Source organism: Mus musculus, chromosome 9, assembly GCF_000001635.26.
Source record: "Mus musculus strain C57BL/6J chromosome 9, GRCm38.p6 C57BL/6J".
NCBI lineage: Eukaryota > Metazoa > Chordata > Mammalia > Rodentia > Muridae > Mus > Mus musculus.
Window position 1 is genome coordinate 42432175 of NC_000075.6, and position 13630 is coordinate 42445804.

The window sequence follows — 13630 nt, forward strand, 5'->3', positions numbered from 1 at the left end:
ATATAGAAGAGTTTATGTCTTTGCTTCTATATTGCAAGAAAATAAAGTCTGTAATAGTCACATGACCACAGGCAAGCTGAAGCCCTGACTGGAGAAGGAGAAAGGACTGGAGGGATGGCTCAGAAGTTCAGAGCACATGCTGCTCTTGCAGAGGACTGGAGTTCAGTTCCCAGTATCACCACTGGGTGGTCCAAAACCACCTGTAAGTCCAGCTCCAGGGGGTCTGACACCTCTGGCCTCCCCCAGCACCTATACCACATGCACAGACCCGCACCCCCCGAAACACACACCTATATATAACTAGAAAAATAAATCTAAGAAGTAAAACATAAATAAATCTAAGAAGTAAATATCTTGAGAAAAGAGTGCTGGAGAGGAATGGAGTGAAGTGTGTGCAGGAGTGCTCAGAGCCCTTCTACACTGATGCCCGAGTCTACTCCTCTAAAAAGCCCCCTGCAAGAATACATTAATCCATTTACTCTGCCCTTCCACACATACATCCTGGCTGGCTAGCATGGGATCACAGCACACTCAGAGAGGATAATTACGTGAAGACTCTGGTCACTAAGACACACATTGGAAGTAAGTGTCAGGTAGAGCCCAAGGGCTCAGACCAAGGGAAGAAGGGCACCTTAGCTCCTGCTGGCTTTATAGGCGGAGGCACTTGCCAAAACATCTGGAATCTGACAGCTCCCATCAGCAGCTGAGAGCAGGTACAGTGTGTGTGTGTCCAGCTGGCTGACAAAATGGGTTGAATCATGGGCTATGCTAAAGGAAGCTGAGATGCCAATTTATTTTTGATAACATGCATGAATTCAAAACCTTGAAGGACACAAGAATGATGAGTGAGCTTAACACCCTCACTGCTTCCCACCTATCTTCTCTTTATGAAACCTTACAAGGACCCGGAAGATAGTTCCTACACCAAGGCTGTAAAAAGAGCGGCAACCACATCAGAAAAGACTCCACGGGCCAAGGATGCGGGTAGAGGTCTGGCCTGGGCTACTTGCTTCCACTTGAAGGACAGAAGCAGTCAAGCGGTGTCATGTAAGAGCTAATCGATGGGAAAATAGGCATAATTAGATAAAGAGACAGACAGAAAGGAATGGTTATTAAATCGTCTGTCAGGGCCTGGGGAGAGAGCTTAGTCGGTACCGTGCTAACAACTGTGAGGACCTGAGTTCAGAGCCACAACACCACTGTAAAGAGTTAGGGATACCGAACACACACAATCTTAGAGAGGGGGGATTCCTGGAACTTGCTGGCAAGCTGTTCTAACTAAATCCCTGAGTCCCAGCTTTAGTAAAAGACTCTGTCTCAAAAAATAATGTGAAAGCAACTGAGGAAGACAGCAGATGTCAATATATGTTCCCCATGCTCACACACACACACACACACACACACACACACACACACACACACACGCACATGAATATACACATACCTACACAAAAATAAACAAATGCACTAAAGGGTCTGTGTGAATTCTCTGCAGTAGTGAATGGATCCTGGAGTCTTTAGGATCACTATAATGAGCCCACAAACCCTGTTCAACTGCAGCATTACATGGAGAGCAACAGAGCTTCCCCAGTGAGAACCGCAGTCACTATGAAAGACCGGGTGATGGGGACCCCCCTCCCATCTGCACAGACTCTTCCACTGCAGTAAAAACAATCCAGTTCTTCCTGAACCAGAGTGGGTCTGTGATCCCAAAGGATGACGGTGCGGTTCATGGCATACCCCAAGATTTCAAATCTTAGCCCTCAGAATAGCATCCTTCTGCAAACTGCACCTCACAGCTACCCATGCTGCGATGTCTCCACACATCACCAGACCGAATGTATCGCCCAAAAGAGTTGGCTGAAATGTCAGGCAAGGCAGGTGATTAAGTTTCAGGGGAAATAGAGGGGTCATATTTAGGTGTAGATGGAACCCAGAGGCTCTCTCTAGCCCTTCCTGTACTACCAGGTCTAAAGGGAGAAAGTCCAAGAACAAAAGAACAGATATGTAAAACTAGCAAGGGTGCAGACGCCAACACAAGCAGCTGGCTCCGACTTTCCTGGCTGAAGTCAAAGAAGGCTGTGAGCAAAGAGAAAGGGGGGTAGAAGAAAGCAGTGAACACCGGGCTAACCAGAAACTCATTTCCATGGGCACAACAATCACGTTAAGGATGTGCGAGAACAGCTGTCTTTCTTGCAACTGGGAAAAGGAACACCCAGATGCCAGAAAGTGTAAGAAGTAAGCTATGTTCCTTGTGCTACGTGGTTTCTGTTTGGGGAAAGTGTGACGATTAGGATGCTGGGGATGTAGCGCAGGGAGAGAACGCTCACCTAGCAAACCTAGGTGCCATCCTCAGCACCACCCACTATAAAAGCAAAGTCAATAAACAAAGCCTGATGTCTCATGTTTCTCAAAAGAAATTCAAGAAAATGCCCAAAAAGATCCATGGAGTTTTAACTATGTGGTTAAAACAAGAATGGCGGCCACGTTCTTCCGTAGTCTCTATACTTAGGAGGCAGAGACAAGAGGGCCTAGGTTTAAGGCCAGCCTGCGGTCAAAGTGAAAGCCAATCAAAGCTTGGATTAGAATGGGGGAGAAACAAGACGAGGCCTCTGGTTGTCCTCATCAGCCTCCTCCACAATGGCAGCAGGTACACAGTAGGAACGTAATAGAGAGTTTTACATGACAAAAGTCAGCGCCAATGACACAGCTGCACTGTGGTGTCCTCAGACAGCAGTGCCAGCAGTGACACATCAAACAGGAGCTGCCTGTAACCCTCTTGGGTCCTACCTCACAAGTCTTCTGACACCCTTATAATACATTTCTCTGCTGATTACAGCTAATCAAGGTTGATTTCTATGGCTTTCATTCTAGAACACTATTACAGAGGAATAAATGCACATCAAGATAATTATACCATTAAGGACAGAAAACAATTTTATCTATTTCTGGACCTACACAGCTATAGCTACAGGTATTAGTAAGTTTGCCAAATGGAATAGATAGATACTGGGTCATACTTTAGCTTTAAGATCTATTTATTTTGTGTGTGTTAACATAGCCTGTGTGTTCCTGCATGTGTGTGCACATATACCTGTGTGTGTGTGTGTGTGTGTGTGTGTGTGTGTGTATGTATGTTTGGGTATGTTGGTGCAAGTGTGTGTGTCTGTACATGTGGGGGGCGTGCACCAACTGGTGTTCATGTCATTATATGTGTGTGTTGGTCATGGCCCGAGACCTGGGCTGTGTCCTTCCATCCTGTGGGGCAGACTCCCACCATCAGGCTTGGAGGTGAGCACTATGACCCCTTTATCTGACAAGCCACCTTGCCAACCATGAAGTAATTTTTTCCCATTTTGTTTAAACCTTGTATGTATAGCATACATTAAAAGGTATGGTAAATCCCCCTCCCTCCACCTTGCTGTCCTTTACAGAATCTTAAGAATCTTTAATTTCTCTTCTATTTTTAAATACTTAGGACTTTAAATGTTTCTAAATAACCACAAAAATATCTTTAGGCAAACTTCTAGCTCTATAGAATGCTCATAACTTTTAGTCACAAATATTAGCCTGTAAACACTAATTCCTCTGAGGAGAAAAAAGAGTCTGTCCAGCAGGAATGAGCCAGAGTCAGAAGCACTACAGATACCAGGTTCACCCTGCCTTTCATTCCTCCCTTATGTGTGCCCTGCTGCTGAAACCTAGTCTAGTGCGGGCCCCTTGCTAGTCTAGTGAGGGCCCCTGCTAGTCTAGTGAGGGCCCCTGCTAGTCTAGTGAGGGCCCCTGCTAGTCTAGTGAGGGCCCCTGCTAGTCTAGTGAGGGCCCCTGCTAGTCTAGTGAGGGCCCCTGCTAGTCTAGTGAGGGCCCCTGCTAGTCTAGTGAGGGCCCCTGATAGCCTAGTGAGGGCTCCTGCTAGTCTAGTAAGAGCCCCTGCTAGTCTAGTGAGGGCTCCTGTTAGTCTAGTGAGGCCTAGTCTAATGTAAGCCTTGAAGATTCCCTGTTGCTGTTTTTGCCACTTGGGAGTTTTCTGTTTAATTGTTCATAGTGGGGTTTGTTTGTTTGTTTGTTTGAAGACATTCAGCCCTTGCTAACTTCAAACTCACTAAGTAGCTAAGGACAGCCTTGAACACCCAATTCTCCTACTGGACTCTTTAATGCTAGGATTACATATGTAAGCCACCAAACTTGGTTGGCACCACCACCACCTTCTCCTTTTCTCTCCCCTCCTCCTTTTCCTCTTCTTCCTCCTCCTCCTCCTCTTCTTCTTCTCCCCTCCTCCTCTTCTCGCCCTACTCCACCTCCAAGAAAGGGGTTCGTACTCTACATAATCATGGTATCATTGATGTCTTGGTCCTATATCCTCCTCCACTTCCAGAGGTCTGGAATTATTGTCACATGCTCCCATGCCCAGCTATCTCTTTTTGTCTTTTCTTTTTAATTCTTCAAGGATACTTTCTATCTTCTTCCTTTTCTTGCATGTGTGTGTGCATAGGTGGCTATGGATGTACGTTACTTCAGAGAGTGCATGTGGAGGTCAGAGGACAGCCTCGGGTGTCAGGCCTCACCCGAGACAGTCTCACTGCTATTTCTCCACTATGTATGTCAAGCTTGCTGGTCCAAGAGCTTCTGACTCGCCTGTCTTCCCTCCCATCCCTTATCATGGCTAAGATGGTGGCTGTGCAGCTGACTTCCATGTGTCCTCATACTTTCTCAGCAGACGCTGTCACCCACTGAGCCTTCTCCACGGTCATGGCCCACAGGCTGAGAAGCATGATACTATGCAAAGGAAGATGTCTGCTTTTGTGTTTTCCTCTTTTCTTCAAAACCTACTGACAAAGTCCTCTAGGATCTAGAGATCAGACCTTGTCCCAAGACAACGGCTTTTCAATGGCCCGGTGCTCACTCGACAGAGCCTGCTGAGCAGACAGAGAGCACTTCACCTGAATGGCACTTCCTCCTGAGGAACATCCACGTAGTACCGGATGAAAAACCTCTCGGAATCCTCTCGCTCACCATCCGTCACAACACTGCCATTGAGTTTGGAAACGGAGGGCAATCTGTAAGTCAGAACCACAATAAAGACATTTTAAGGAGCTGGAAATAAAACAATTGCTCATTGTTTTTGGAAGGACATAGCTGGAGGGGCGTTGCTCCTGTTGAAGACTGATGTGCAGTGAGGTCATCAAAAGAATGCAAGATTGCTGCACTTCCAGATGTGGCATGGATGTTCTGTCTTAAACCTGATCTCGCAGAGCACAGCGCTAGGACACACTTTCCAACACAGGTGGATGGGATGCAAGCCGAGCTATGGGTCTAAAGTACCTAACAGCCCACTTCAAACTCTTCCTGTCTTTTAATGTACACATGTCTATGTCTGTGTATGCACGCACATGTGGGGGTGTCCACAGAGGCCCCAGGAGGGTAACAGAGCCCCTAAAGTTGGAGTTATAGATGGTTGTATACCACCAACATGGGTAGTACATAAATACTGGGAACTGAACTCTGGGCCTTGGAAAAGCAGTGGGTCTTTTAACCACTGAGCCGCCTCTCCAGCTCCATTTTAAAGAGGAAAAAAAAAGGTAAAATTTTAACAATATATCTTATAAAATTCAATATAACAAGAATATAAACATTTCCACATGTAATCAATATTTTAAAAAGTAAGTCATACACTCTTTTATAGTCTCTTACTCATATAAATTAGGGGAAGTCCTGTGTCTGTTTTAGAATTCAAATTAGCCAAGTTTCAGGTACTCATAGACACCCAGGCTGGTGGCTGCCATGTTAAATGGCACATTTTCAATATGCGGTATGTATGATATGATCATATAACTCATGAGTCATCTTATACTTGTAAAAGAACTGTGGAAGGAGCATAAAGCCCAGAACCCGCCCACCATGAGACTCAGGTTTCCCCAGGAGGGAATGCCGAGTCCTCTGACTGTGCTAAGAAATACCCGCATGGCAGTGTGGACCTGGGCATTAGCTGGGCAGAAGGATCAATACTGTGCAGAAGGAGGAACTCATCTGCAGAAACCTCAAAGCCTGTCCTTCAAGAGCTCTGTGTGGGGCACACACAGAGAGCAGAGCAAAGCCCCCAGGCCATTTCATTTTAGCCAAAATCTTTTCTCTGCTAACGGCTCATGTAAGCACATACACACTGGTGGAGGCTCTGCTAACGGCTCACGTAAGCACGTACACACTGGTGGAGGCTCTGCTAATGGTTCACGTAAGCACATACACACTGGTGGAGGCTCTGCTAACGGCTCATGTAAGCACATACACACTGGTGGAGGCTCTGCTAACGGCTCATGTAAGCACATACACACTGGTGGAGGCTCTGCTAACGGCTCATGTAAGCACATACACACTGGTGGAGGCTCTGCTAACGGTTCATGTAAGCACATACACACTGGTGGAGGCTTCACAGTGTGCAGAGGCGCATCAGAGATAAAGGAGGCAGAGAGCAGAGAAGACAGTGACAGCCAGTATTCTTAAGGAGAAAGCAGACACTGCTGAGCTGGCTCCGTTTCTGGGTACAGGTACATTCTCTAGGACAACGTTAGAGAAAATCAGGACACCAACATCAGACAACTCTCCATCAACAGTCTTTCACCTCATCACCCAAAATGGGCTTTTAAATGTTCTAAGTATTTAAAAACAAAAGGGCAAAACATACATTTACAGGAGAATTTCCCCCAGTGGTCTCAGCAGGACAGCTCTGTCTTGCTCTCTACAGTGCATTCCTTTATAGAAACCCGAGCTCTACCAGAGCAAACACAGCCTGCTCAGGAGACAACCCACAGCTCTCCTAAGAGTGCACTGCCTGCTCAGGAGATGGGACAACCCACAGCTTCCCTGAGAGTGCACTGCCCCTTTAATGTCCTTTCAGAAGGACAGAGAAGAGAGCAGGGCAACACACCTGGCCACCACCAATTTCCTGCGTTCCTCGGTGGTATACGGCTGTAGAAGAGGAATTCCTAGCAATCTCACTTCTTCAAGCTTGGGGAATGAATTTAGTTTGTCAATGTCTTCCCAGGACTGCAAACCTATTTGAATAAAAGACATTATTTAAGTAAAATAAAAAGGAGCAAAAGGAAGAAGATAAACACAGATAAGCAGCTACCAACAGTTCCTGGAATGCTGAGGGGGTAGCAGCCCATCAGACGCCGGTCCCTTTCCTAGGATAGAGGGATATGGGTAAACTCCAAAACAACTTCCCTGGAAAACGGGCCCAGTGCTGCTTGCCCAGATCTCATCAGCTCAGGAACTAAGCAAGAGGATCTGGAGTGCAAGGCCAGCGTGGACAGGATAGAAAGACTCTCTCTCAAACGTAAGCAACTAAAAACAGCCCATTTTCCAGAGCCGCTCTCATCTTTGTGAGCTCAGTAGTGAAGGACAGAGGGGGAGGGGTTTCCAATCTCCTCCCATCTCCCATTCCACAGCAAGGGCTTCTAATTGGGTTGTCAAGGTTTCAGCAAACAGGGTACATGCTGTGACTTTGTTTTACTTGAATGGAGACTTGTGGACTGTGAGTGTTAGAGGTGATGGCGGCATACCAACTTTGCCCAAACATGTTCTAAAATAGGACAAGAGCAGGAAAACCAGAACTAAAACTTATAGTTTCATGCCACCCCCATGTGAGTGGCAGGAAACAGGTCCAGAATCACTGTCAACACCAACCTGACCCACAAGCACAATGACCCTGAACCCTGAAGTAGGGACTACACAAGTCAAGTAAGGTGCTTAATTCTAAAATGCTTTTCTCTCCCTGGATATGAGCAACTGTGTCATCCAAACCTGACGTCCCTCAGACAGGCTTCATACGGGCAGCACCCTAAGAGACTCAGGGGCCAGCTTTACAACACAGAAATCCATCTCAGAGAACACAGCTACTTTGTATTTTCAGCGAGGGTGAAGCTGAAATGTATGAGAGCTTTGGCATATGGTTGTCCCGTGTCACAGCTGTCCTGTCCTTACTAGTGGGCATGTCTACTCAGATGAAAGAGAGGTATGGCAAGGGGTGTCAAGTTATGAAATAAAAAGCTTCCATGTGCAAAATACGCGTTTTAAAAATGCATTTCCAGGGGTCAGGTGATGGCTGAGTAGATGAAGATAAGTGACACCAAACTGACAACCCGAGCTCAATTCCCCAGGACCTGCACAGTAAAAGGGGACAGCTGACTTCTGCAAGTTGTCTTCCGACCTCCATGTGTGTGCCATGGTATGTGTGTGCACATACAGCACTCCCATCACACAAAATAAATAAGTAGATATAACCATGTTTCCCACTCATAATCATAACCTCTATCGTAAATTAAACTGAGTTTATCTTTTTCAGTTTTAAGTCATAGCTTTTTCTTTTCTTTTCTTTTCTTTTCTTTTCTTTTTTAAGTATTTAGTTGTTTTAAGAAACAGAATGAAAACTAGGCCAGTAAAAGTCAGACTGGGAGGCTCTGCTGTGGTGGTGGTTGTGGTAGTGATGGTAAAAGAAATGTTTAATAAAAACACACTAGTGGAAATACACAGAACTTTAAAAACTCAACAAGCTGAGTCTTGTTGGACCAGGGCTGTTAGCCCAGCTGCCTGAGGGGCTGGAGGAGGGTCTTAGGTTCAAGACTGGCTTGGGTAACTTAGTAAGACCTTGTCTCAAAATTAAAAAATTAAGAGGGCTAGGGATATAGTTCACTGATAGAGTCCAACTACAATCAAATTACTAGTAACCTAACAAAAACTCAACTTACAACCGACTAATAATTCAACCTGTTTCCTTTAGCAGTTACTTCTAGACTAAACTTTTCCATCTTGGTGGATCCTTAGGAAAGGATGTTCACAGGGAGGTGGAACAACGGAACCACTCTAAAGCAAGTTAAATCCTAAAGGGAAGTAAGTTCCTTGAGACAGTACGTAAACAACTTAAGACCAATTCAGGAAGTCCCTGAAACTGACCAGATTCATTAGGTCATACCTTCCCCAAGAGTATAAACAGTGAAGACTGCAGAGTGTAAACCTGACAAAAGCAGAGACCAGCCCAACTGTCTAGAAGAAATAATGAGCAGCTGAGGCCCTTGAAGAAGGACACCCTCCAAATTGTTGAGATTCCTGCAGGTTGTTCGGTGTGCTCCAGGTTCCCAGTTTTTGTGAACTATCACTCGTGCTCTGCTTGGTGGACTTTGGTATTGTCTTTGGTCATCTCTTTTGTAGGCAATCCCTCACCCATACCTCTATAAATAAGCCCAATAAAAGTCACTGGTTTATCAAGTTGGACTTTGGTGGTATCTGTACTTTGGTCTTTCATTTGCCCCTTATCTGGGGCTTTTGCTCTCCTTTTCCCAAGAATAGTGTCTTACAACAACAACACAACTAATGGCCCAACTACATATGACCCAGCTAACAACCTCACTATAACTAAAGGTACAAAAAGCCCTCAACAGACACCATAGACAGCAAGTAAGCAGATAGAGCCTCTGTCCCTGAGGTCACTACAAGACACCGATTAGAAGCCAAAGCACACCTCACTGCCACCCCCAAAGTAGACAAGCATGGGGGCAACACAACTCATTCACAGCTGGAGGAAATGGAAAGTGTCACAAGTACTTTGAGACTTGGGGGTTTCTTATAAAACTAAGCACAACTGTATGGTTCAAGTACCATGCTTTTATTATTTACCTAAACAAATCACAAGCTCATGTCCACTTGCAAGTCTGCACAGATAGTTATAGCTTTATTCATAGCTGTTCAAGCTTGACAATAAGCAAAAGCCCTTCAGTACCTGCTGGATAAACTGGGGTATACCTAGAAAATGGAATATTGCTCAGGGTTCAGAAGAAGAAGCTATCAAGCCATGAAAGGCATGTGAATGACTAAGTGAAAGAAACTGATTTAAAGCCCCACATGGTGTGACTACAAGTAAACGACCCTGGCGCTGAGGTGGGAGTGCAGAGGCAATGGAAAGGTCAAGTTCAGGAGCGATCAGCACTGGAGAGATAAACAGGTGGCCAAGGGTATGGGAGAGCTCAGAGCTTCTCTGTGCATACCACGTGGAGGAATTGTTTTGTTCATTTCTTAAAGCCCACGTGCATCTAAGGAAGACGATGGACTCTCGGTATTTGCCAGAGCCAGTTCAGTGATGGACTGCTATAAACATAGAGCAGCCGTGGGAGGTAGATAGTGGGGGCAGGTTGTACATACACGGCCACCATCTGTACTTTCTACTTAAGTTTGCAGTCAACCAAAAGCTGGTCTTTAGTAAAAATCGTTAACATGTATTCATTTTTGTAATGCATAGGCTTCAACAGCAATAAGATAATTATCAAAGAGGTATTGATGATGAGTACTGCATCTAGATTAAAATGATCTAGTTTATAATTATTTTCCTTTGTCTTTTAATAACTAATTCATCAATTTCACTTTACTTCTTTTATATGACCTTTTTAATGTATAAAATAGAAATTATGAGTATAAGCCTATGCTCCTGAGGATTATTAGAGTGAAAACAAGGGATGTGCTACTGCAGTGGATCATGGGTTCCTGCTGGAAACCCGCCCCGTTACCAGCACAGCTATGACAGAAACACGTTTTTACCATATCCCATGCACGAGCTTGATCAGTCTGACATAGAACGAGGACAAGCCTGTGTCTCACCTGACTTGTGGAGGCTGATGGACCGCAGATTAGGGAACAACCTAGCCAGGGAGTCAGCAGGCTCCTCGATTGCATTCAAGTGATTGTTGGCCAGGACCAGGGTATCCAGTGAAGGAAACATTACACCCAGCTTTCGGATTTCAGTCCAGTCTTGGAGGTTGTTGTCTGTGATGTGTAGGAGCTTGAGGGAATGACAGCAGACAGAAGGACAAGACACTGTTTCATAGTCATTAAGGCACAGGAAGAGCTCCTCCAACCTGCAGGGAGAAGAGGAACAGCCAGCTGTTTGATCTTTACACACACTGCCATGTAGTCAACAGCTAAGTGACCCAAGTACCAGTAAACTCAGGAGGCTGGGCCAGGAAGAGCATCAATTCGAGGCTAGCCTGGGCTACGCAGTGATAACCTGACTTGAAAACTAAAAATAAATAAACATGTGAGACTCTGGCATGTATTACAGAGTTATTTCCTGAGGCTGAAAATAGAGTATCGCTGAAAAGGTAAATCTAGCATTGGAGTCTTATAGGAGCTGCTGCTTGGCTAACCCCTTGCTTTCCTGAATGCCAGAGTCTGCAGCATCTGAAGAGAAATAGATTTAATAAAACGTAGCGGCAATGAAAGAAAATTCAGAAACAACAGGGACAAATGTTTATAAAAAGAAACAGTACCTACCAAATCCTTACCCTAGGTCAGGCCTTGCCCAGGAACATTAATATAATGGCGTCCACTTTACAGACAAGGAAACCGTACCCAAACAGGTTAAGGGCTTGTCAAAGATCTCATGCTCAGCATGTAACATCTGACTTCAAAAGTTAATTCAACAGCCACATCTAGTTCTAGCACCTGAGAGGTAGCGCAAGGAGACTGAGTTGTTCAAGACCAGCCTCAACGCAGAGTGAGTTTGAGGCCAGCCTGCGCTTCATAAGGCCTTGTCTCAAACAAACAGACAATTTGAAGCCATGTTGGACGCTCTACCCAGTGAAGAAGGCTCATTAGATTGACAGTGAGGAACTACGGGCAGTAAGTAGGGTGAGGGGAGATCCTAGGGGTCTTGGATAATTTCTATATTTAAACAATCAAAGAAACTACAGCTTCATGTCTTACTATCAGAGGTTTCCTCTGCATGGATATAGCATAAGCATACACAAACAGAACAGAACATTTCTCAATTGACAACCTAAAGTATAATCTCTTTCTAAAATTATTAAAAGAATGTCAGGCCCACTGTTTATCAGCCCTTAGGGCACCTGAGCATTTCAGCATCACCATATTTAAGAGACCCGAGCATTTTTTTTTCCTTCCAGAGGAAAGGGCTAACGCCCAATTCTTGAGTCGGGTAATCAGAAGATTAAATGGAGAAAGGCTGTGGTGCTCTGGATGGCAAGTGCTTCTCAGGCTATCTTCCCAGGAAGGATGCCATCCCACGTTGCCCCTGGAAAGGTGAGTGGGCGATCCCACACCCTTGTTCCAGTGACTTCATTGTTTCTCATTCTCTATAGCTCTAGAGTTTCTGAGATCAAAGATGAGCAGAGATTTCTATGCAGAGACGTGCGCTCGTGCCCTCCCACCCCCTGCCACAGGGGCTTACTCTGGCAACTCCTGCAGTATGGTGTGCACTGTTTCCCATGATGCTTTGCTGTTGTTGAGGACAAGTTTGCGAACCCCAGAGAAGGACCCAGCACATGTTCTTTCTAGAACTGACAGACTCAGAGGATTGGAACTCAGGTTTAGAAACTCCAGCTGAGGAACATTTGACACAATCTTACTGACCTGTGGAGAAAAGAGAGAAGCGTCAACCGGGCGGCAACTGGAGCTTCAAAAGAACAATCCCGTTTCCGAGGGCCTGAGTGAGTGGGCTCAGGCGAAGGGCCTTTTACCCCGGGGAGTACCACTTAGCAAAGGCACCTACAGAGCAGCAGAAGGGACTTCCACAAATCCAGGCAAATAATTTAGTCTGTTTCCAAGAAAGAGTACCATGGCTGAGAGTTAGCAGCACAGAGCGTCCCTGTGTGACCATTAGCAAGGCCCTGATGCTGCCCTGTATAAAAGGATAATTTAGATGGCATTCTAGGCTATACATTTTTAAAGAACTAAGATTAGACCACGCAATTTGACTGTGTTCTCCCTTCCATTCTCAACACCACATTAAGTCTGAGTAAACACTTCTTTAATCCCCAGCCCCAGGGTTCCTGTAAAGATCTATGTGTTCAAAATTGACCGGAGAGACATCACCACTTAAGGGTGTTTCCAAGGTCTGTTTTCAAGACAAACCAAATTTTAAGACATAATTATTCAAAATTCCAAAGAGTCCAATATAGATACATAGATAGATAGATAGATAGATAGATAGATAGATAGATAGAATAGATGGATGTTGGTGAAGAATGATCACCAATTTATGGGTTACTTAGCAACTTATATGTAAACAGTGGGGCAGGAGACTTGACTGGGCCTAACTACTCACTCTGCAGTTCAAGCTGCCCTGACACAGCTTATCTCATTAACTCTTAATCTGCCAGATGTGACTCTTTATTATGACAAGTGAAGCAAACAACTGAAGCTCACAGATGTTAAATAATCTGACTGTGGTCCCACAGTACATCATGAGTATGGCCTGGAGAAAATGAACAGCAACTGCAGAGATGCTGGCACGGTCAGTAAGGACCAAGTGAAGGAAGCACAGAGTGACGGCCGATGCCTGCGAATGTATTAAGGCGGTGTGCGAGTCAGAAAGGAGGGAGCAGTTAGAATTGATTTCAGACTGTTGAAAGGCTAGGATCAAATCAGTTCCAACACTTGTTAGCTGACTAGTGTCCACCACATCACTTAACTTTTCCAAGTCTGTTTTCTCACTGGTGAAATGGTTAAATGAGGTAGGCATGATGCCATTCAGGGCTAAGACCTGAGTGTCACTTTGTTTTCAGAGCTCTGGAGGAGATGCAGAGAGGTGCACAGACAGAAGGTGAGCTGCAGCATCGTCAGGCCA

The 13630-nt window shown here is 45.2% G+C and overlaps 1 protein-coding gene across 5 annotated transcripts in view; it reads right to left on the reverse strand.

The window, feature by feature from the left end:
• Positions 1 to 13630, reverse strand: part of Tbcel (tubulin folding cofactor E-like) — a 59923-nt gene that overhangs the window by 19859 nt on the left and 26434 nt on the right. For 3 of the 5 annotated variants that reach the window (NM_173038.5, NM_001357656.3, NM_001357657.3), the window contains exons 4-7: positions 12233 to 12414; positions 10645 to 10901; positions 6923 to 7049; positions 4941 to 5057 (exon numbers count right to left, since the gene is read on the reverse strand). In NM_173038.5, the coding sequence (NP_766626.1) occupies positions 4941 to 5057; positions 6923 to 7049; positions 10645 to 10901; positions 12233 to 12414 (683 nt within the window). The remainder of the gene's footprint in view (positions 1 to 4940; positions 5058 to 6922; positions 7050 to 10644; positions 10902 to 12232; positions 12415 to 13630) is intronic. The other 2 variants (NM_001378604.1, XM_006510396.4) reach the window with 1 other exon arrangement.